At 38.8% G+C, this 20,448-nt stretch overlaps 3 protein-coding genes across 4 annotated transcripts; 1 reads left to right on the forward strand and 2 right to left on the reverse strand.

Moving 5' to 3' along the window:
• Nucleotides 1-12: 12 nt before the first annotated feature.
• LOC131336067 (putative pentatricopeptide repeat-containing protein At1g16830) lies at nucleotides 13-7,568 on the reverse strand. The gene is made up of 4 exons (XM_058371698.1): nucleotides 5,048-7,568; nucleotides 4,590-4,664; nucleotides 849-1,996; nucleotides 13-326 (listed from the first exon to the last, which is right to left on the reverse strand). Exon 1 carries the CDS (start codon nucleotides 7,132-7,134, stop codon nucleotides 5,155-5,157), a length of 1,980 nt encoding a protein of 659 aa, XP_058227681.1. The 5' UTR covers nucleotides 7,135-7,568; the 3' UTR covers nucleotides 13-326; nucleotides 849-1,996; nucleotides 4,590-4,664; nucleotides 5,048-5,154.
• Nucleotides 7,569-9,111: 1,543 nt separating this feature from the next.
• On the forward strand, nucleotides 9,112-10,705 carry LOC131336070 (uncharacterized). Its single transcript, XM_058371705.1, is given in 3 exon segments — nucleotides 9,112-9,204; nucleotides 9,207-9,264; nucleotides 10,178-10,705. Coding segments are annotated over 3 exon segments (417 nt in total). The 3' UTR covers nucleotides 10,444-10,705.
• Nucleotides 10,706-11,003: 298 nt separating this feature from the next.
• On the reverse strand, nucleotides 11,004-19,321 carry LOC131336068 (V-type proton ATPase catalytic subunit A). 2 transcript variants are annotated; one of them, XM_058371699.1, is made up of 20 exons: nucleotides 19,010-19,318; nucleotides 17,985-18,111; nucleotides 17,695-17,750; nucleotides 17,544-17,600; nucleotides 17,285-17,396; nucleotides 17,128-17,165; nucleotides 16,895-16,996; nucleotides 16,299-16,355; nucleotides 16,124-16,195; nucleotides 15,946-16,047; nucleotides 15,778-15,840; nucleotides 15,561-15,693; nucleotides 14,605-14,711; nucleotides 13,399-13,593; nucleotides 13,146-13,232; nucleotides 12,909-13,013; nucleotides 11,952-12,049; nucleotides 11,770-11,848; nucleotides 11,502-11,590; nucleotides 11,004-11,378 (listed from the first exon to the last, which is right to left on the reverse strand). In XM_058371699.1, the coding sequence occupies exons 1-20, from the start codon at nucleotides 19,085-19,087 to the stop codon at nucleotides 11,264-11,266; spliced, it is 1,872 nt and encodes a 623-aa protein (XP_058227682.1). In that variant the 5' UTR covers nucleotides 19,088-19,318; the 3' UTR covers nucleotides 11,004-11,263. The 2 variants fall into 2 exon arrangements, with proteins under 2 accessions (XP_058227682.1, XP_058227683.1); XM_058371700.1 differs by lacking the exons at nucleotides 11,502-11,590; nucleotides 11,770-11,848; nucleotides 11,952-12,049 and having other exon boundaries at nucleotides 19,010-19,321.
• Nucleotides 19,322-20,448: the final 1,127 nt, after the last annotated feature.

The following is a 20,448-nucleotide window of genomic DNA, read 5'->3' on the forward strand; positions in this document are numbered from 1 at the left end:
GTATAGAAGAGGTAAAAGAAAATTAACTTCCGTACGATTGAATTGTTGTATAAGTTACACTCAATTACCAATACAAGATCTATAAATCCTTAACACCTTATCATTTGATCCCCTGTCCTATAAAGTGTCAGCAAAACCTCCATCGATGAGTTTGAAAAAGAAAAAAAATTGCCCGGCCAAAACAAAAGTCAACGTGTGAAAATTGACGAATTTGGAGTAGTTTTGGGTGTTTATATACTGGAGTGGTGGATGTAGATGGGATGGGATTATCAAATCAAGGCGACTGAGAGGAGCAGTGGCAGCATCTTAATACCAGCCATTCCAACCTGCACATATTTCACAAAAAGAAAGAATAGATTGCTGAGTTAACTCAGATGACACTTGGCAATGTAAAAATACTAGATTGCTTTTCCTATCCTAGACTAATACTAATAATAAGACTGGTAGTTGGATTTTGCAAGTTGGTCTTCTTGTAAAATCCTTCTCCTACCAGTCAACGAATCTCGAGGAGGTTTGTCTTTCTACCAGAAAATCATGGGCCATCAAGGGAAAACAAAATTCAGCTTTTTCAATTTTTCGGACAATGTAGAGTTGATTGACATGAATGGCTCGATACATCATTGTTTTGCTGAGCTAAAGACCAATGATTCTGAAACGAATTGTGTTCAGTTACTACTTTCAACCCTCGTCTTGCCCGCTAATGGAAATATTGAACTCTATGGCTAAGTAGGAATCAATTTTTTTTTTGAACGGCGGCTAAGTAGGAATCATGCATAAATTAACCACCGTGTGTTTACGGAAGGAATTTGTAAATGTCAGCTGAACGAGTGAGAGAGATGGGAGCTTACAAGTCTTTGAGGCATGAACTTTTGGAATCCAAATCATCAGCAGTGGCCGGACGATCCAATGAGAATGCTGAAGTCGCTAGACGTGGGGTGGACTTGTCGTCATTTGTAATTAGAAGTGGTATGTTCTCGGCAGATGTATGGCTGGAAGGAGGTGGAGAGAAGGGAGGGGAGGGAGATGGAGATGAAGAGAAGAAATACCTCTGGTGGTTTGGACCTACACTTACTGGAAGAGGAGATGGAGGTGTGGGAGGAGATGATGATGGGGATGCATACCCATTATTCATCCTCCCACCAATAATAACTTAACAATGACTACCATCTACACAGCCACAGGACTCTCTCTCTCTCTCTCTCTCTCTCTCTGGATTTTTAGAAGAGATCGTTGAAGTTCTTCATCAAGGACTAGCAAGCACATTTGCCAATGACTTTTTGAACAGTAGGTATTCACCTAATGGTCACCAGCCAACTCCTCAGCTGCTTAACTCCCCCAGAGGTTGCGTTGTAACAATTAGACATCCCCCAACTACCAGTTCAACCAGTTCTGCAACTGTCAGTTTTCACACTCACACTAGCAATCTTTTAGTCTTCCTTCAATACAAAATAATATGGAATAGCAAGAAAGAAAGAAAAAGCCAATTTCACCTTTGTCTCATTAGTATTCTTTGCCATTTTACCGTTTGGTAGAGGAATGCATGAGGTACAGTACAGTACAACTAACAATCATAAGCACAATACAGTAGGAACAACAGTAAAATTGACCATTTTGACGTCAACTGTTTTGACCAGAAATGTCTGCTTCATCGTTCCTTCAGGAGTCCGAGTATAGGTACCAAATTTTAGGGGTACCGCATGTGGGGCTCATTTTCTGGTCCCACACAAATAATGGACCCCACACGCCGTTGTACATTTTCGGTGACCCTAGCATTTTTGTCTCTTCAGCCATTTCCAAAAAGTCAAACATCAGCAACTGTTTGACTGAAAGGATTCACAGACTCCGATCCACTTTGGAGGAGTAAAAATATGTTCTACTGGCATGCTTTTTTTGAGTCTTCAACACGTCGAGGTAACATTTCTTGGGAAACTTTCTGAAAAAACTGGGAGCCAGCTGTTATATTCCTCCGTATAAGGCCCATTGTTCACCAGTCGTCCTGAAACGCACAGCAAATAACATGTGATGGGTGTATAACTGATTAATGGGACACAAGGAAATTGCCAATGTTTAAGACCAACACATGAACACTTGTTGGGTTATGACTTCGTGGAAATGCCAAGATTTGTAGCTACTGACCAGTAGCAGTTAGTTGACATCAGTAAGATGGACAAGAAGAAAAGAGGAGAATAAAGAAGCAGAGAAAAGCTGAAACTGCACCTTATCTTTACGGCTGTAAGCAACATAAAGAGTCTCAAATTCTAGCTGAATGACATCCAAAAGAAGGCATTGAGTTCACACCGTCTCCTGCATGTGTGTGCTTTTATGCCAAGTTTAACCAATGCTTTCTAATAACGAGGAGGAGTTGACAAAGATAATATCCAAGATGGAATCCAAAAGATGGCATTTCATAACTTCCGGGACGGATAAACTATCTACCACATCGAACGCTCTAACAAGTTCTGTCTGTCCTTTCCTAACGTAAAATATTAGCTTAATAGGTGGCAGGCAAAAGGTAAGAAGATGGTTGGCATGCACAAAAAAGAGAAGAAACCACATTGTCTAGCATGGCCCGTTGATAGGTGCGTAAATGTGACCATTTACGCCCCCTAATTTACTCTTGTTATGTTTGTTTATTATATTATTTGGAGTTTGATATCCGTTTCCCTTGTTTCAGGACCCACGGAGCCGTTGGATATCAATTGGAGCTAAATCGAGAATTTTACCCGTGCCAATCAAATTAGTCGAAGAAAGGAGACCAAGATTATATTGGATATTGAAAAAGAGAAGCGCTGGATAAAATTCCTAAGCTACGTTATGGAATTGGAGCATGAAACTGAATTGGGTTTGCACGTGAAATCTCGGCAATCAAACGTGAGTCAATGGGCCCACTGATTATAGCTTTGGAAAGGAATAATTGGAGGGCCAATACAAATCGTATACTCTGGCATTATAAAAGGGGCAGCAAGGGCTTTGTTTAAGAGATCTTTTCGACACATAACAAAGAACAAGAGCATGACAGAATAAAAGGGGCAGCAAGGGCTTTGTTTAAGAGATCTTTTCGACACATAACAAAGAACAAGAGCATGACAGAATAAAAGGGGCAGCAAGGGCTTTGTTTAAAAGATCTTTTCGACACATAACAAAGAACAAGAGCATGACAGATTCGGCAGAAGCTTCAATGGAGTTCTGTCTTTGCCCAATCATCCCCTTCTCGATGAGCGGCTAAATCCTTCGGCTTGGGTAACAAGGAAACTTTCTCCAAGTAATGTAATCGTTTAATTTTTAGGATTTTATTCAATAGTTAATTATATGACTTTTGGGGATGATTCATAGTTTTTATGGAAGAATAGATTTTTCCTATTCATCTACTGTGTTTGTATTCCGGATATCAAGCACCGTCATACAAGAGCTTTCACTTCTCCGGGATAGTCTCTGAGATGGGTTATACTGCGTTAGACGGATCGTGCCGTTCGTTAAATCCAGTGAGACGATCCGCGCTATGTTGAGATAGCCTTTATGGTGTATGAGTCCCGTGAACCCTCTTGACAATTGTTAATAGTGATTGCAAGCTCTAGCGACAATCTTATTTGTTTTATGTTGAATAATTACCCTAGATTTTATTACGATTATATTGCAAGGGGAAGGTGGAACCAAAACCCTAGTCTCTTCTCTCTCCTTTTTACAAAATCTTTAATCGTTTTCTAGTTAGTTTTAGTTCACTCAAATCAAATCACAAATCCAACTTCCATTTGTTCTCCGAGTTAAATTAGAAATTAATTGAAAGTACCACAACTTAGCTTTTTACTCCCCGCGGACAATCTCGGACTTAAATTGCTATTCTTCGGGATAATTGTTAATTCCCTGTTTTATAAATTATATTTTTGGTACGAAAATGACAGACCACCCGTGTGTCTGGTATCAATGTTCAAATTGTTATAACAGTAGCTTAAGCACAGACTTGAGGTCCATATACCCAGCTCTATATGTGCTCATGTTAACCATAGGGACGATGGGCAGACCAAAGTAAGAGAACGAATATAAAAAATGAGGACCCATACCAGAAGTCCGGTAACCAAGCGATGGAAAAGGCAAACTACGCTAGAAGACACCAGGTTTTGCTAAAGGAAACACTGTTGCACCCACTCAATCATAGAAGCCAGAAAGGCCAGGAACGGACAAAAGTATTAAGCAAGTGAGCTATGAAAGCAACAATCCGTATCTGCCTTATTTTTACTGTTACACAGGAATGACTGAATCAAGCTCAAGGAGGGAAGAGGGGGAAAGTGAGCGGAACGAGAAACAGGCTCAGCATGCAAATACGAAAGTTGCACTTCCCTTCTTGGAGCACCAACGTGAAGTTGGTAGCTTCAGAAAGGTTCTTTTGCGAACTATACAACTATGCCAAATGGTAGCTTCAGAAAGGTTCTTTTGCGAACTACACAACTATGCCAAATGGGGCCATAATCTCCCAAATGCAAAAGTATGAGACTAACCGTATTATAACAATTCCTAAGCTTGAATAGCGGTCTATTTCAAAATTCAGTCAAAAGGACAAGAATAGAACCATTCTCAAAGTTCTTAAATCTTACCATCCAGGTAGTACTTGCAGGGGGTGAGCATCCTCAACGAGCGTAGGCAAACTTGTAGCAAGAAGTAGCATCCATCTACAAACATTTAAACACAAAATAAATACACATACAGCTACAATAACCAACAACAGACAATAGATCACAAAGTCTCATTTGGAAAGTCCATCTGCAGCATAAGCACATATCCTAATGCCGATTCAGATCATGCACCACATCTCATAACTTTTACCTAATTGAAAAATATGACAGTTTTCCCAAGAACAGTCGAATAGATAAGTGAAAGGCATTAAACTGCAACAAAATAATAATTGCGCCCGACTATAATTCTATTTTCATGCCATGAAAGAGAGGAGCAAACTCCACAAACTTAAAGGCCGTGGTCCAAAAACTGAAATCCAAAAGACTATTTTACTCCAGATTAGTACAACCATCCATAAAGACAACAACATAGGTGTTACCTTGAAAAAGCCTGATCGAGCCAATATCATCGATCACCTTACAAGCTTCGCAGAATAGGACCTACACCATCTGCTTAGATGGAGTCAGTTCCTTCCACCTCTACATCTCAACCCACTGAAGCAGCTACATCAGAAATCTCATCGGAGCCAGATGTGTCAACTTCTTTATTATCACCCAAATTACCACTTACATTCACACGAAGAGCAAGTCCTTTAAGTAAGAGCGCCCCCATAGCCTTATCAAGCACCAACTCTGAATTGCACATCTCAACAAATAAATAGAGCGCCGAACAAGAGCGCCAAGATTTCAGGAGGAGATTCTTTACCTGATAAAATGCTTTATAGTCCAGTTTAATACCTGAGTCAGTCATTTCTTGTAGGATTTGTCGAACCATATTTATGTCTTTTTCCCTACAGAAACCAGAGAGCATTATTTTGTATGTATATGCATTTGGAGTTACACCCACATCCTTCATTTGGCTGTACAAACTACAAACCTCTCCAATTCTACCACCTCTGATAAGTCCATGAATTGCAACTGTATATGAAAAAACATCAAGAGGGTATTTCTCTGCAACAGCTTCCCTGAACAACCTGATAGCTCCGAGAAACTTACCAGATCTTATCAGCCCATCTAGGATAATGGTATGAATGTGAGGGTCAAGACAATACTGGTTGCTGACAATTGCACGGTACACATTGAGTGCATCACCAATCCTTCCCGTTCCACATAGTCCGCTTAGTAATCCAGCGTAACTGTATCCATCAGGTTCAAAACCCCTATCTATCATGTCATTATAAAGCTCAACAGCACCAGCTGGATGACCAGCTCTGCAAAAATAACTCAGAAGGTAGTTACAGACCACAAGGTCAGTTTGTATGGCAATTCCATCGATCAGTATGGGTAGAAGGTCAAATTGTCTGGACTTACAAACGGCTGACATTACAGAACAAAGTGTATAAGAGTCAGGCACAAGTTCTCGTTTTGGAAAACTAAAGAACACATCAAGTGCATCATCGTACCTCCCGGTCTTAGATAGACAATCTATTAACACGTTACAAAGAACCAAGTCAGCAGGACATCCCTTCGATTCCATGGTACTAAGGATTCGTAATGCGTTGTTTGGCATTTTCAATTCCAAAAAACCTTTGATTAAAGAGGTGCACGTTACCACATTTGGTGAACACCCAAACTCAACCATTTTCTCAAGTAAATAACCCGCCATAACAAGTTCACCAGATTTGCAAAACCCATCAATCAGAATACTCCAAACAGTCACAGAGATAGTATTACCCTGACAAATCATCAGAGCCAACAGTTGCAATGCCTCTGCCAACCTACCCACTTTGCAAAAACAGTTCATCACCATTGAACAGTTACCTGCATTGAGATAATACCCCTTCCTCAACATTTTCCTGAGCACATCCCTGATATTTATCAAATCATTGAGCTTGCATAAGTTACAAATCGCAATGCTAAATGTCAAGAAATTCAGGTCCTCAGTCTCCTTCAGCAATTGAAGGGCGACATCAGAGCGTCCAACCTTGAACAACACATCCATAAAAATATTACGTGCATAAGTATTTGGGGTGTAACCATAACTTATCATCCCCTCAAAAGCCTCAAAGGCCAAATTATACATTCCTCCGTGCCAAAAAATTCTCAGCAAAAGCAAGAAAGTTTGTGGCTTTGTGACACATCCAATTCCCTCTAATTGATTAATAATACGATTCACTGTAGGCAATCGTTGGAGGAGCCGATTGACTACATCAGCCATGTGATCGAACGCAGCTCGATTGTGGAAATAATCAGGTTGGCGAGCACACCAGAAGAAGAAGCTGAGAGCAATCAAGTCAGAAGGGCAGTTGTGAAGAGTGGATTGAACTAATTGAGGTGTGAGTATGGTTGTTCTGTAACTATAATGGATTTGTTGAGAGTGTGTTGCGGTACAGAAAGTTTGAAGCTTGTTAATAATAGCACATCCAATTGGTGATGAAAGGTTGTAGTCAATTGACGCGAAAGACGGTGTTTTCATGGTTCGACGAGAAGCGGAGTGTAATGATTTCCAACTCAATCTCCATATCATTGCCAGTATACACTTCCACAACGGACACCGCAAAACGCAGCATACGGAAAAGCTGCCAGAGAGAGAGAGAGAGAGTTGGTATGAGGCAGGGTTACAGATGACTATAACACAAAGACAGGCAAAACTGGGTTTTGTGCTTCAAACATAACTATTTTACTGCCAAAAACCCTAGAGAGAGAGAGAGAGAGAGAGAGAGAGAGAGAGAGAAGATGATAACTAACTGCTCCAAATCCAGTTGTGTATGAGCGGATCTACTACAATTTGGCTGTTGGAGGGAAGCCCAGCCCAAAGCTTCAGGCTCTTCTTTCGCAGTGATCCAGGCCCAACCGCTGTCCAATCCGATTCCTATATAAATCAAAGAAACTTCTCTTCCTCTCTCTCGCTTTCGCTCTCTCTCTGAAGTCTGAAGCGAAGGTTCTGGAACAAGTGTAGCGTTCCAGGTAGAATCACAACTTTATGGTTCGATGTTTCTCGGTCAGAGATTATAATTGGGGATGTAGCAAGATTACATTAGATTAGATTTGCTCTGAGATTTTCTGGGTTCCTTCATTCATTCTCTCTCTCTCTCTCTCTCTCTCTCCAACTTTTAAGAATTTGATTCACCTTACCTTTGGGCTAATTTGGCTGTCAAATAGTAACTTCTTTTTTTTTTCTGTCTTTATTAAAAAAAATCGCATTTGTTAATTTTGTATCAATTGTGACCTTATTAATTCGTCTCGTCGGCAGGAGGAATAGGAAAAGTATAAGATTTTGATCCAAACTCATAAATTTTTTAAAAAATACAAAAATAAGTTATCTTTTTTACTTAATTTTTGTCTTTATTCAAAAAATTATGAGTTTCGATCATACTTTTTTATTTTTCCAATTCCTTCCGACAAGACGAATCAATAAATCATAAAAGTTTGACGCAAAATAAACAAATACTAAAAAAAATTAAATAAAGACAAAAAAATAAGTCACTTGACTTTTTAATCCAAAATTCTCATTATCCTGATATTACTCCATCTTAAAGTAGCCAAATTCAAGTGTCCTGTTATCTTAAAGTAGCTAAATATATCTAGGAAGAAAAAAATTCAAAAGTATTTTTATATGATCCGACAGATTTATAATTTCCACAAATAAAATAATTCAATTTCTAGTTTGGAGACGAAAGTTAAGTGAATGGAGGCTTACGAGTCTGTGAGTAATTAATACTACTAATTCAATTCAGTGGCGTGGTGGTGATGTGACACCCTTCTCTATCACACGTATTTAGGTGCGCTCGATAATTTCTTGTTTGAAGGTTTTTGTGCTCAAATTTATGAGCTATGGTATTGTGTGATCATGTGTCAATTGTGTGTGACTGTGTGTAATAGATAACGGATGTTGAGAAACAAGAAGGCCAGGAAGACTGATGATATAACAGAGGAGCTCCAATGGAGTCCGTCTCTAATTGAATTGATGTATACTGGAGTAGTACAAAAGGAAGAGATACTAGAAACCAATTCGAAAAGAGAGCCCTAGTTAAACTACTAATTAAATGGAAAAAGAAGAGTAGTCTTCGATCTAGTTAAGCAAGGTACCATTGTTTAAGAAGCTGACTTCTGCATGTGCTTATTACTCTCCATCTTCTTCTTAATATGTGGGTGTTGTTTTCTCGTTCATGAATAAGGAGGATATGAATTTATTTGCTTCATACCATTGTTTTTTACTGGAGAGATGTAATAAGTAAGACTAATGACTAAAAGACAACTACTCCATCAGCCTATGTGAGAGTCAGTGGATTCTTGTGCTTTCTTTTATATATAAGCAATATTGCGGATTGTAAATGTGGTCTTTTGACGGAACAAAAGACTTGTGGTAGTTGATGATTTCTACTATTTACCGACACAGAACTACTGTCTTCTTCTTCTTTTTTGTTTTATCGGCATTCCATTGCGACAAAATGTGCAAGTCCTAAATACTAGTAGTATTAAATTTGTCTTTACAACAGTGGAAATGTCTGCGTATGAGAATGTTCTCTCTGGGAAGCTGAAGCTGAAAGGAAAGGCCCTAGATGTCAAGGCTGGTGGACTGAAAAAGAAAAAGAAAACATAAGAAAGAACTACGATCAAATTTCTCAAGTCAGTGAACATGCGCTTCGGCAGCTAGGTTGGTTGCTTGCTTGCTTCTAGTAGTATAGTGTGTACCATGTAAATTCATTGCATGTAACTGCACTGGTACCTGCACATTTACGACATACAGTGTTGGCTTCTTCAGGGATGAAGATCGTCTGTCCATGTCTAATTTTGATAAATCTGTTTTCTCCTCACTGTCATCCCTTTTTGATTGAGCAAAGTATCCTTAGTTGGCTAACACCTGTTGGGTTTTGAATAGGCCTTTACCAATTTTAAGTCCGGTATGTCTTTTGCGTTAGCAACAAAGTTATTTGACTAGTATTTCAAAGGGATGGGAGTCGGAAGAGGTTGGAAGCAAGGCGACAGAGGGGATATGGACCTTGTGTTGATTTCATGTCGTGATAACATTTAGCCCGTTGTGGAAGTTTTCACCATTAGGTTGTATTTTATCATGGACAAGCCAAGATTATCGTTGTCGGCCGGCTCAAACGGAGACATGATCATTAGAGGGATGTAAAGTTTCTTCATTTGTTGGTGATAGGATAGGATTTTGTGAAGCAAGACTTGTCAAGTCAACATGGATGAGGTCGCAAGTCTTTGTTTAATCTTCCGGTCTACTTTTTGAGTCATTTTTTGTTAAGTTAAATCCTGGGAACAGGTAAAATTTCATTCACTTCAACATAGAATTTGCAATCAAATCGTGTTTCTATAATTTCTGTTCTTCGGAACTTTTTTAAAGATCATAGATCTCAAGTCCAGTCTGGCTGTCTTAATACAGTCTTGAGGGTGGATGGCAGTGGTGTTGTGGAGGAAAATTAGCCTTTTTCATAATCCTGTGATAATGGTAAAATGAAGAGTTGCAGGCCTTTCTTGCTCCTGTTCTATTTTTTGAAGACCTCGACCCTTTAGCACCCTTGACATTGGTTTAAATTGATACTTTGGTGCAGGTGGAAATACAGGGACGTCCATGGGTCTGGACAAGGATGATATAAGTGACACCAACAAATCCGTGGGTGAAGGGAATGCTGCTGCTGCTTACTATGAGCATCTGACCCCAGCAGAGAGACGGTATATGGAACAGAAGGAGAGAATTGATGTTCATAGGCTGGCCAGGATAGCGAACAAATCGCATCGTGACCATATTCAGGATTTCAACCAATATCTCGCTAACATGAGTGAGCATTACAACATTCCTAAAGTTGATCCCGGCTAATTCCCCTGCAGCATTACCAGTCCCGAAGGACAGACAGAAAATTCACTTCACTTAGCAATTGACATCTTTAAGCTGTGTTAAAAAATCCATTGCTTGTCTCAAAATCAATTTACTTTCTTGTGTTAGGTTGGCTTATTGGTCTATCCAAAGATGATGATGCCTTGGTTTTACCCAACTCTACTTTGATGATTCTTATCTGGATGTTATTGACTTATCAGTTCTGATAGTTCCTCTGATTAAAGAACAAAAGGAAACCAATTTCCCCCACCGTGCCAGATGAAATTATCCTTGTGAAGTAAACATGGAATGACCTAGAAATATCCGAGATGGCCTTTAAAAACTACCATTCTTCATGGATGCAACTGTGGAACCAAGAGCTGGGAATTGAGCTTCTGTCGCTCAAGTCAATTAAAGTGGCAACATTGGATGCTTACTACTGCAGAACAAGCCTGTCTCGACAATGGCAAAATGCAATCAAGCAAATCAATTTCCTGGAAGTGGATGCTGCCATTTCAATGCATTTAACCACAGCTTCCCATTTTGGGACAACTACTACCTGATTAAGATACAAGTCAACCAGATATTTATTGGATCCATGTGCAAATAAAATATCACAAGCAAAAGCGGCGTCTTTATTTTTGACCACGCCAAAAAGAAACAACTGAAATTACAAAAAATAGATATTACACCAACCCATATAAAACAAAGGCTAAACACTAGAGTGCGCGATAAGGGCCTAATAATCTCATTCGGTTCCCTCATACAAAAGCACAATGAACAGAAAACCAACTGGGTGAATCTCACGACATTTTACAGTCGATCATCGAGTTTCATCTTCGAGATTACGGAAACCTGCTGTCAGATCATCATATAGTTTCTTGAACTTTGCCACAAGGGCTGTCTCTCCTTCAGCAGGATCCTCAAATTTTTGAGACCTGCAGATTAAATAGATTAGCGTAGAAAACCTACAGCATTTCTGAAAGCAAACAACATAAGAAGAAAATGGGGAGAGATATTCAGTAGAAAATTGTCGCATCCTCGACTTCCATTTTACTTACACCAAGCGGTAGAATAGATCTCCTAGCCGATGCTTGATAAGGGTGTATGTTATTTTCTGGCCATCCATACCAGCTCCTCGTTCCACGGCCTGCACATTATTAATATCCCTTGGTCAAAGAAAAGCCAGAACCACAGCTCCAGTGAGAGCATCAAAGATGGGAAAATAATGAATGAGAGAGGTTTTTATAATCAACAGGAAAGGGTAATTAATCAGTATAAATGATAAGAGGCGGACAATCAGTCAAAATGAACAAGAACGAAACAAACCTGATTGGCCAAATTATAGAAATGGATAATGTTGCGCATCATCCAAACAGACTTGTAGAAAGGGCAAAATTTGTCGTACCTGTTGCCATGCAAAACACATACAGATATGAAAGTTAAAGCCAATATAACATTGTAAATCGAGGAAATTAATTTGCAGAGTAATTGGTATAGCAGGCGCTTACGGAGTGAAGGCATTCTGGGCAAGATAGTCTTCCCTTAAAAGCTTTGCTGTCTCCATGGTAATTTTATCTGTTTCAGCTAAAGCATCCTTACCGACCAGCTGCAGCAAGCACAAGAGCCTGTTACTCCTTTTGACAAGTAGATAACACGAACTACCTAGGTAGAGAACAGACCCAAGGGGTTGGCCTGGTGATCAAGGCCTGGGACTTGGGGGTTTGTTCCCTCCTAAGGTCCTAGGTTCGAAACCTCTCAGGTGCTATCTACTCCTTTGGGTTGGGGCTAGTCCATATTCATTGGGGACCCCGCAAGTGGGCGGTGGGATCGGTCCCCCAAGATTAGTCGAGGTGTGCGAAAGCTGGCTCGGACACTTGAGTTAACAAAAAAAAGTACCTAGGTAGACAACGCATAACTGGTCGCTGGAGATATGGAGGGTGATACAGTTATTAGGGCTTAATTTGGTTCAATCAAGGATTCAATGCCATTATCATTGCCAACAAAGATCATATGGCATTCTGGGTTGTCTTGTGCTGACATTTTTAACTTGGTCTAATACAGCTTTATAGGCATGTGCTTTCTAATCCTACCTTTCCAGATAGGACGGTCGTAATGCAAGAAAGTATGCACACAGAAGCTATGTTAGTAATGTTACATGATGAGTCGATGACTGACTTTTCACATTGCTGAAGTATACATGCCCACACAATACAACCCAGGTAAGGGTAGGAATATGCATATGATACATCTTTTTTTCTTTTCTTTTTTTTGTTGGTGATTGAACTCTGGAGTAAAACCATTGCTTGCAGTTTCTGATTAATCTGCTTTGCATGGCTAATATATTAGAAGGGAAACGCTAATGGACAGTGGATAACATCAGTATAGGTGTAAATTGTATAAGGATGGGTACATACAGTCAAGTGTGAATTCAAAATGTAGGACGTACAAAATGACAAAATACATACTTGGACAATTTCATTAAGATCGTCTTCTCTCTGTAGCACTTCACGAGCTTTTGTCCTGATGTCAATAAAATCTGGATCGAATTTCTCATAGAAGGATTCTAATGCCTGGAAACATGTATAAAAGTGTATTCAATATGTGGGTTACTGAATCGCTATGGACAAAAAGGCCAAATACTAGACACATGAACAAACGACAAGATAATCCACTAAAACATCTAGAATATTTCAATAACACACCGTTGAATACTTTGAATACGAAATGAGCCAATTCACAGAAGGGAAGTGTTTCCTCTGGGCCAGTTTCTTGTCCAGACCCCAGAAAACCTGCAAAACAGGTGCATAAATATTTAGAACACAAAGTAGATGAATTTGCCTTTCAGGGCACATTTTCAAGATCATTTGCTGAACCTTAGTCACTCTACATTCTAAATTAAGACAATCTCGTTATAGGTTCCTATCAAAACAAGAATCTTCAAAAAGTTCATCTCACCTGCACAATGCTGAGGGTTGCAGATGTAACAGGATCAGAGAAATCTCCTCCGGGAGGAGAAACAGCACCAACAATGGTGACACTACCATTACGTTCTGGCCCACCAAGGCATTTCACTTTGCCAGCACGTTCGTAGAATGAGGCCAAACGTGCTGCCAGATAAGCAGGATATCCACTATCTGCTGGCATCTCCGCCTGAACAAAGAAATTAAGGCATGTGACATCGAAGCAACTTGAGGAACATTTTGAACAAACCCAAGTTTCAAGCAGGTAGTGTGCTCAAGTCATGCCTTTTGAATGAGAATAAGCAGCTAGATCATGAAGACACGATCAATTGTCTCAAAACTTAATGAACATACAATATGAACTTAGGTAATATTGGAGATCAAATGTGCATCAAGAGCACAAATTGACACTGGCCATGTCACTTAAATCATTTCCAAAACAAAAATCAGAAAATGAATGAAGCCTTTGCTTCCCAAAGATAAAGCTAAAAATCTATCACTCAAAAAAGTGAAGATTCATTGCCTATCAAACTGAAAGAGAAACAAACAGTTGCCCTCTTACAAACATGTTGAAATGTACAAAAAATGGTCTCAGTAAACAAACTACTGCCTCTCTCTCCTACAAAATCCCAAATGAAAGCTCCCCCTCTTAATATATGCAGAATTACCTAAAAACATTGAAATTACAAATTAACAGATGGTCTAATAGGCCCAAGTCCTTATACTACAACTTGATGAAGAAAACAAGCATCAAAAGGGTAGGGCGGGAGGGAGACAAATTAGGACAACATAATAACCCATATTTGATAGTCCATAATCTACAAGAACAATTCATTACATAGCACAAAAGTCACGGTAAACTACATTCTTTTGCCCTAAACCTTCCACACCAAAAAACAAAAATAATATGCGAAAGCAGCAAAAAGCTTCCTTCTATTTGCGCCAGCGCATGCCAAACTCTTTTGCTCACTAATCATGTCCCATTTGACACAAGACTAACCCCTAGACATAATTTCACTACGCACAGAAGAATAGAACATGAACAGAAAGTCGGAAACACATGGCCGTGAAAGTAGAATTCCATGATTTATGCAAACAAGCGTCACAATAAATAGCGTGGGCAGGAAAGAAAGGAAAGGAATCTTTTCCAAGATTAAACCGGTAACTGATGTCCTTAAATATTCGAATATCAGTCACTCACCAGTCGACCTGAAATTTCACGCAATGCTTCTGCCCAACGTGATGTTGAATCTGCCATCATGCTAACATTGTATCCCATATCTCTGAAGTATTCAGCTATAGTGATTCCTGATATATCATGTCCATTTAGAAGTAGGAATAAATCTCATAGCATTTAGGATAACTTGATTCATATTCTAGTAAAAGACAATCAACTTAATTTCAAAGAATTTTTACCCCCTATAGTAACAGCATCCCAGAATATTCATATTTAGAAGTAGGATTAAGTCTCATAGCATTTAGGATAACTTGATTCATATTCTAGTAAAAGACAATCAACTTAATTTCAAAGAATTTTCACCCCCTATAGTAACAGCGTCCCAGAATATTCATAAAAAGGTACAAAACAGTGGAAACATGGTACACTAATTCCATTTGGGTTAACAAAGTTAATAGGAAAAAACTTACAAGACCTGTTTCTTCAGCAGGCTGTAAGATGGAGGGGCGTAAAATAATGCATTTTAATTAGCAAATCCAGAAACCAAGGGAAAGTTCTCTATGAACTTCAATCTCAGTAAATGCTCATCTTCCTAGACATAGTTATCCCAAGAAAAGCCCATCTTGATAAGCAAACAGGAATAATGAGTAGTAAAGAAGTTAACTCTATGCAGGGAACCAAAAATTGTCCTCAATCAGTTATCAACTCAAACAGTTTGAATACTTGAGACAAGAGAGAATGTAATCCTTCTATTGCCCAATTTTTAGAATGGTTTGATCTTTTCCTACTATAGGAGAGTGTATGGGGCCTTTTTGTCAGGTGGCCTTTCTTGTATACGGGCGCCATTCCCTTTATGCCTATTTGTTAATAAATTACTTACTTATCAAAAAAAAACACAAACAAAGAAAATTTCACTCCCCAGAGATACGTTTTTATATTTGGCTCTAAATACAATATCAAAGTGGACTAAGCTTAATCACCTGTATAGATTGAAGCCTCACGAGCAGCCACGGGCATGTTTGAAGTGTTTGCCACAAGTGTGGTACGTTTCATAACAGATTCCTCACGGCCGTCAGGCAGTGTCATTGTCAATTGAGGAAAATCCATTAGAACCTAAACAATAAGCTAAAACACAATAAATATCTCTCATATGCTCAAGTTGTTAGAATCACCATACAATAAAATCCAACTACATACCTCTGCCATTTCATTTCCTCTTTCCCCACAACCAACATACACAACAGTGTCGGAATTGGAATACTGCAATATAAACACCATAATACAAACTGAATGAGAACTTCCATTACTACCGATGAGTTTAATCTCTTAACTTTCTGAACAATGACCAACTAAATGACACATCACCTTGGAAAGAGCTTGACTAATGACTGTTTTTCCACAGCCAAATGCACCAGGAATGGCACACGTCCCACCAAGGACCGAGGGGAAAAGAGCATCAAGCACTCGCTGATATCAGATAAGCTATTAGGCACCAAAACAAAAAAATAAGGACAGCCAACACAATTGCTATCTATTCTGGTACCTGCCCGGTAAGAAGTGGAGTATCAGCAGCAAGCTTTGACGCAACAGGCCTGGGAGATCGTACAGGCCAGGTCTGCAGATGCATAGGCATAAAGCAAGAAGAATACTTTGCTCAGATATGAATAATATTGTTCAACACGCAATGAACCCCAAAAGTAAAAGCACAGTCCAATAACCTGAAGCATGGTAATTTGCTTTTTGACCCCTTGAAACTCAAGCTCCAAAACAGTGTCCTGCATAAACATAAAGTAAATTAAACTTTCCACTGCATGGCTTTCCATCCGTCAACATCCAATGAGAATAAGAGTTCTAATAGAGTAACATAGGGGTGAACAATGACAAAACGTCAATGCCATCTACGAAGTATGGACACTTGTAAGAAGAATCAGTGACCATCTCGAACACCAACACGTGTAGAAGTTAGAAGTTAGAACACTCGACGACCTAAAATGACTAACTTCAACTTCTTGATGAGAACATTGTAAAAATAAAAACAAATGTTGACTCTATCTCATACTTTTGTATCTCAGTGTTTGAGAGTATTTACATCTCAGTTTACAATAACTTCCCAGTTCTAGGGCTTGCAAGGTCATTCCAGTAAGTGATTCCATACTAATGAGAAAATATGAATTACTCCAAAGCAAAAGATGAGCCCACTGAGTAAAGGTTAAAAGCTCACCAATGTACAAAGAAAATGGAGGTAAACTACAGAGAAGAACATGGATGTTGTAGAGAGCATGATCAAATTTGCAAGACAAAAGTTTAGACAAACCTTCAAGGAATATTGACCAGCTGGTGCAATATAGGTTATCTTTCCCATAGCATCAGGAGGAAGTGCAACACGGTGTTCCATTAAACTGTTCTCAAAGACAGTCTGCATAGCAATCCAACCACCGCAACCATAGATTAAGCTTAACAAATAAAAATGACAGATGTATATCGCAACAGAATTGAAAGCAAGGACTTCTAAGCTTCAGTAACTAAGTTGAGAACTGTTGAACTTACGGCATATAAGTCTCCTCCTGTTAGAAGATCTCCCTCACCTGACATAAGCAGATGAAGTGTAAAGTAAAAAGATAAAGCCTTCCAGTTCTCCGATGGAAGAAAACAAATCTAACAAAAGTGCCTCTAAAGCACTCGAGGCATAATGCTCTCTGGTTACCTATTTTTTTAGGTTGGAAATCCCAAAGCGTGTCTCTGTCAAGGGCTGGAACTGAGACTCCACGAGGAATATACACATCCCCAGATAGTTTTGCGATGGTCTTCAGAGGCCTCTGCATTAAATTTCAAACCAAAGGAAGCATGGATTATTAGCAGGTAAAGGTACCATGTAAACGAGGCTACTAATAAAAGGCCTGAGAACAAAAAAATGTCCAGGAAGAATTTGAAGTTCAGCATGACAGAGCAGACACATCACAAACCTGAATTCCATCAAATATGTTTCCCAAAATTCCAGGACCCAACTCCACTGACAGAGGCTGTGATGGCAATAGAGAATTTAGATATATCAGATTATATAGAAAACCATAGAACCCTAAAAGTAGCATGATCAAAACTTATTTACGAGATTACCTTGTGTGTTCTTAGAACGGGATCGTTCACCGTCAATCCAGCTGTTTCTTCATAAACTGACATTAAACATTGATGAGATTGTAAGAACTTGTTGTCAGTGGTAAGCGGTTTTAGTTCCTCCATTGTATGAGATGATAACTAGAAGAAGCTCAGCACAAATAGAGAGGTAAAGCACGGGAGGAGATAGGTCAAATCAAAGAAGATATTGAGTGTGCTAAAGACACAGAGGTCTCAACAAAGGCCAGAATTGAAAAGCTAATCATGTTTACAGAAACAAGTAAAAATCTTACCTTGGATTGTAGCAGAATCTCCTTCCAATCTAATAATCTCCCCAATAAGGTTGTCATGTCCAACACGTACCAGTTCGTACATAGCAGCCCCAGCCATTCCATCTGCAATGACGACTGGTCCCGATACCTGTTAAAGGATAATTCAAGATTAACTTAAGTTGGAGAAAACATAGAGCTATTTCGGTTAAGGCTGCGTTTCGGCTAGTGATCCATATACTTGAAAGAGCAACCAAAAAATAAAAGTAAAGGCAAATAGAAGAAATAAGCTAATTGGGAAAACTTAAGAAAAAAGTGTGTTGCAAAAATGAAAAGCCATGATTATATTCAAAGCAATTTTTCGATTTTCTACGTGAAGTGTCCTGTCGCAGTGACATCATGTAGAATTTTACAAGATAAAAGAATCAGGTTCATAAAAAAAAAGAAAACGGAGATAACATATATGTTTGTATACATAAGCAACTTAAATTCCTAAACATATTTCTGAATAATTAAGTAAATCCATATATAGCCTTTAGTATCAGTGTATCACCACTCACATATCAGTGTCAACAGCCAAAATGATTAGTCACTTCCATGTGATTAGTATTATTTCACAGTTCGTCCAGCTGATGGATATGTAAACAATCTAACAATAAAAAGCAGTGGTAGAACTCAAAGAGTGCTTGTCAACCAACTAGAGACGCGATATGGTGCACACTCGAGGAACCAAGTCAGATCTCAAGATGACAACTGCCTATAATCATCAATCTTAACAATATTTACTCAGACGTACAAACAGAATCAGCCAAATCCAAGTTTACACAATCCCAATCGTACAAACCGAATAGCACAGAACCATTACTAGATAACTACCACAACAAAAATCAGAAAATCAACGCAATCGCTCAACACATTAGACCCAAACTGAATCAAATTGAGTACCCGTGAGAGTTCAGGGCTCAGAGATCACGAAAAACGCGGATCAAGTTATCGACAAAAACCAACATAGTTAGAAAGATAGATATGTGGACAAGGGAGGGAGGCACCTTTCGAACGTATCCATACTCGCTTTCCTTCTCTGAATCTTCAAAAGTAGTCAATCGGGCTCCGTAGACCGACGGCATTCTTCACAGGCGGATCGGAGAATTGGATAAACGGAAGATGTTTTTCAGTTTTAACGGTACGGCTTAATAGTAAAATCTAAACCTCAGCCCCGAAGATCAGATCGTCGAGGAAGCGCTACAGAATTGCTGCTGCAGCAAGGGTGTCTCTGGCAGATTTGAAGAACCAAACGAAGAAGAAGGGTGTACATGAATTATGAGGATAGGAACAACAGGGGGATTTGTAAGGGAGAAAAAGAGGAAGAGTATTTTTACGCTGTGAATGCCAGCATCAAAGCTTCATGGACTCTCCAATCTTCTGAAGACGCGTGTTTACCCCTTCTACTACAATTATTGGTTAAGGTATATTGCAATAAACCCCACAATCTCCTTAAGGTTGTGAGTTTACCGCTCGTTTGCCAGCGGTTAAAGTTTTTGATGGAATAAGGGATATAGTAAGAGGAGTAAAGAGATTGATATAAATGAAGGGGATTATTTTAAAATGAGAGATTAAAAGTTATTTGATTTATTTTGTAATTAATATGAGAGGTGGATAAAGTACAATAATGTAAAATAGTAGATTTTTGGCAATGTAGAAAGCCGGATAATTAGACACTTGAGGTGTCCAAAATTTATCCTCTTGAAATGGGATATGACAATAAAAAACAAAACAAATGATATTCAGGTAGAAAAAAGTAAAACAAACACCGAATATACCTCCACTCAAATTTCTACATCCGGATAATGGCCATAGGATTCCATCTCCCCCTACCAAACAAGCCATTTTGAAAAATGCATCTCCCCAGGGTAAGATCTAACAAATTCATTGATATCCTCTCTAATAACTGCTATTTTCAAGTCACACTCTATATCTATAAGTTTTATAGTATGAACCTTATCCAACTCATCTTCCGAATCTTCATCCATTTGAGAGACTCAATTTTGGTACTCTAGACATGTAGGATGAGATGGTTCTCTTCTATCTTTAAAGAGTGAAAAATACGTACATGGCATAGATTAGTTTTCAACTTTCCTGAAAGAAATAACAAAAATCTAGACAATATTTTGTATAGTAGAGGAGGACAATGCAATTATCATGAACTTAGAGGAAAATTTTGCATTTCTAATAAACCTCAGGACAGGTCAATGTAATTTACCCGCCCTTAATTGGCTTTGGCTGCACATGCATAATTGTTGATACAGTAGTATTATTTAACCTCCCAGGACACCTTTAATGCATTTTGCTCAAATGGAGCACTTTATGGAATATAAATTATTCTAAATCTAAAGAAGAAAACAAAACTTATCACTTTCAGCATTGCTTCATGAATTGGGACTTGTCGATAAAAAATAATGTAGAGGATTATTTTAAAAAGAAGGGAGTT

This window comes from Rhododendron vialii, chromosome 8a, assembly GCF_030253575.1.
Source record: "Rhododendron vialii isolate Sample 1 chromosome 8a, ASM3025357v1".
Classification (NCBI taxonomy): domain Eukaryota; kingdom Viridiplantae; phylum Streptophyta; class Magnoliopsida; order Ericales; family Ericaceae; genus Rhododendron; species Rhododendron vialii.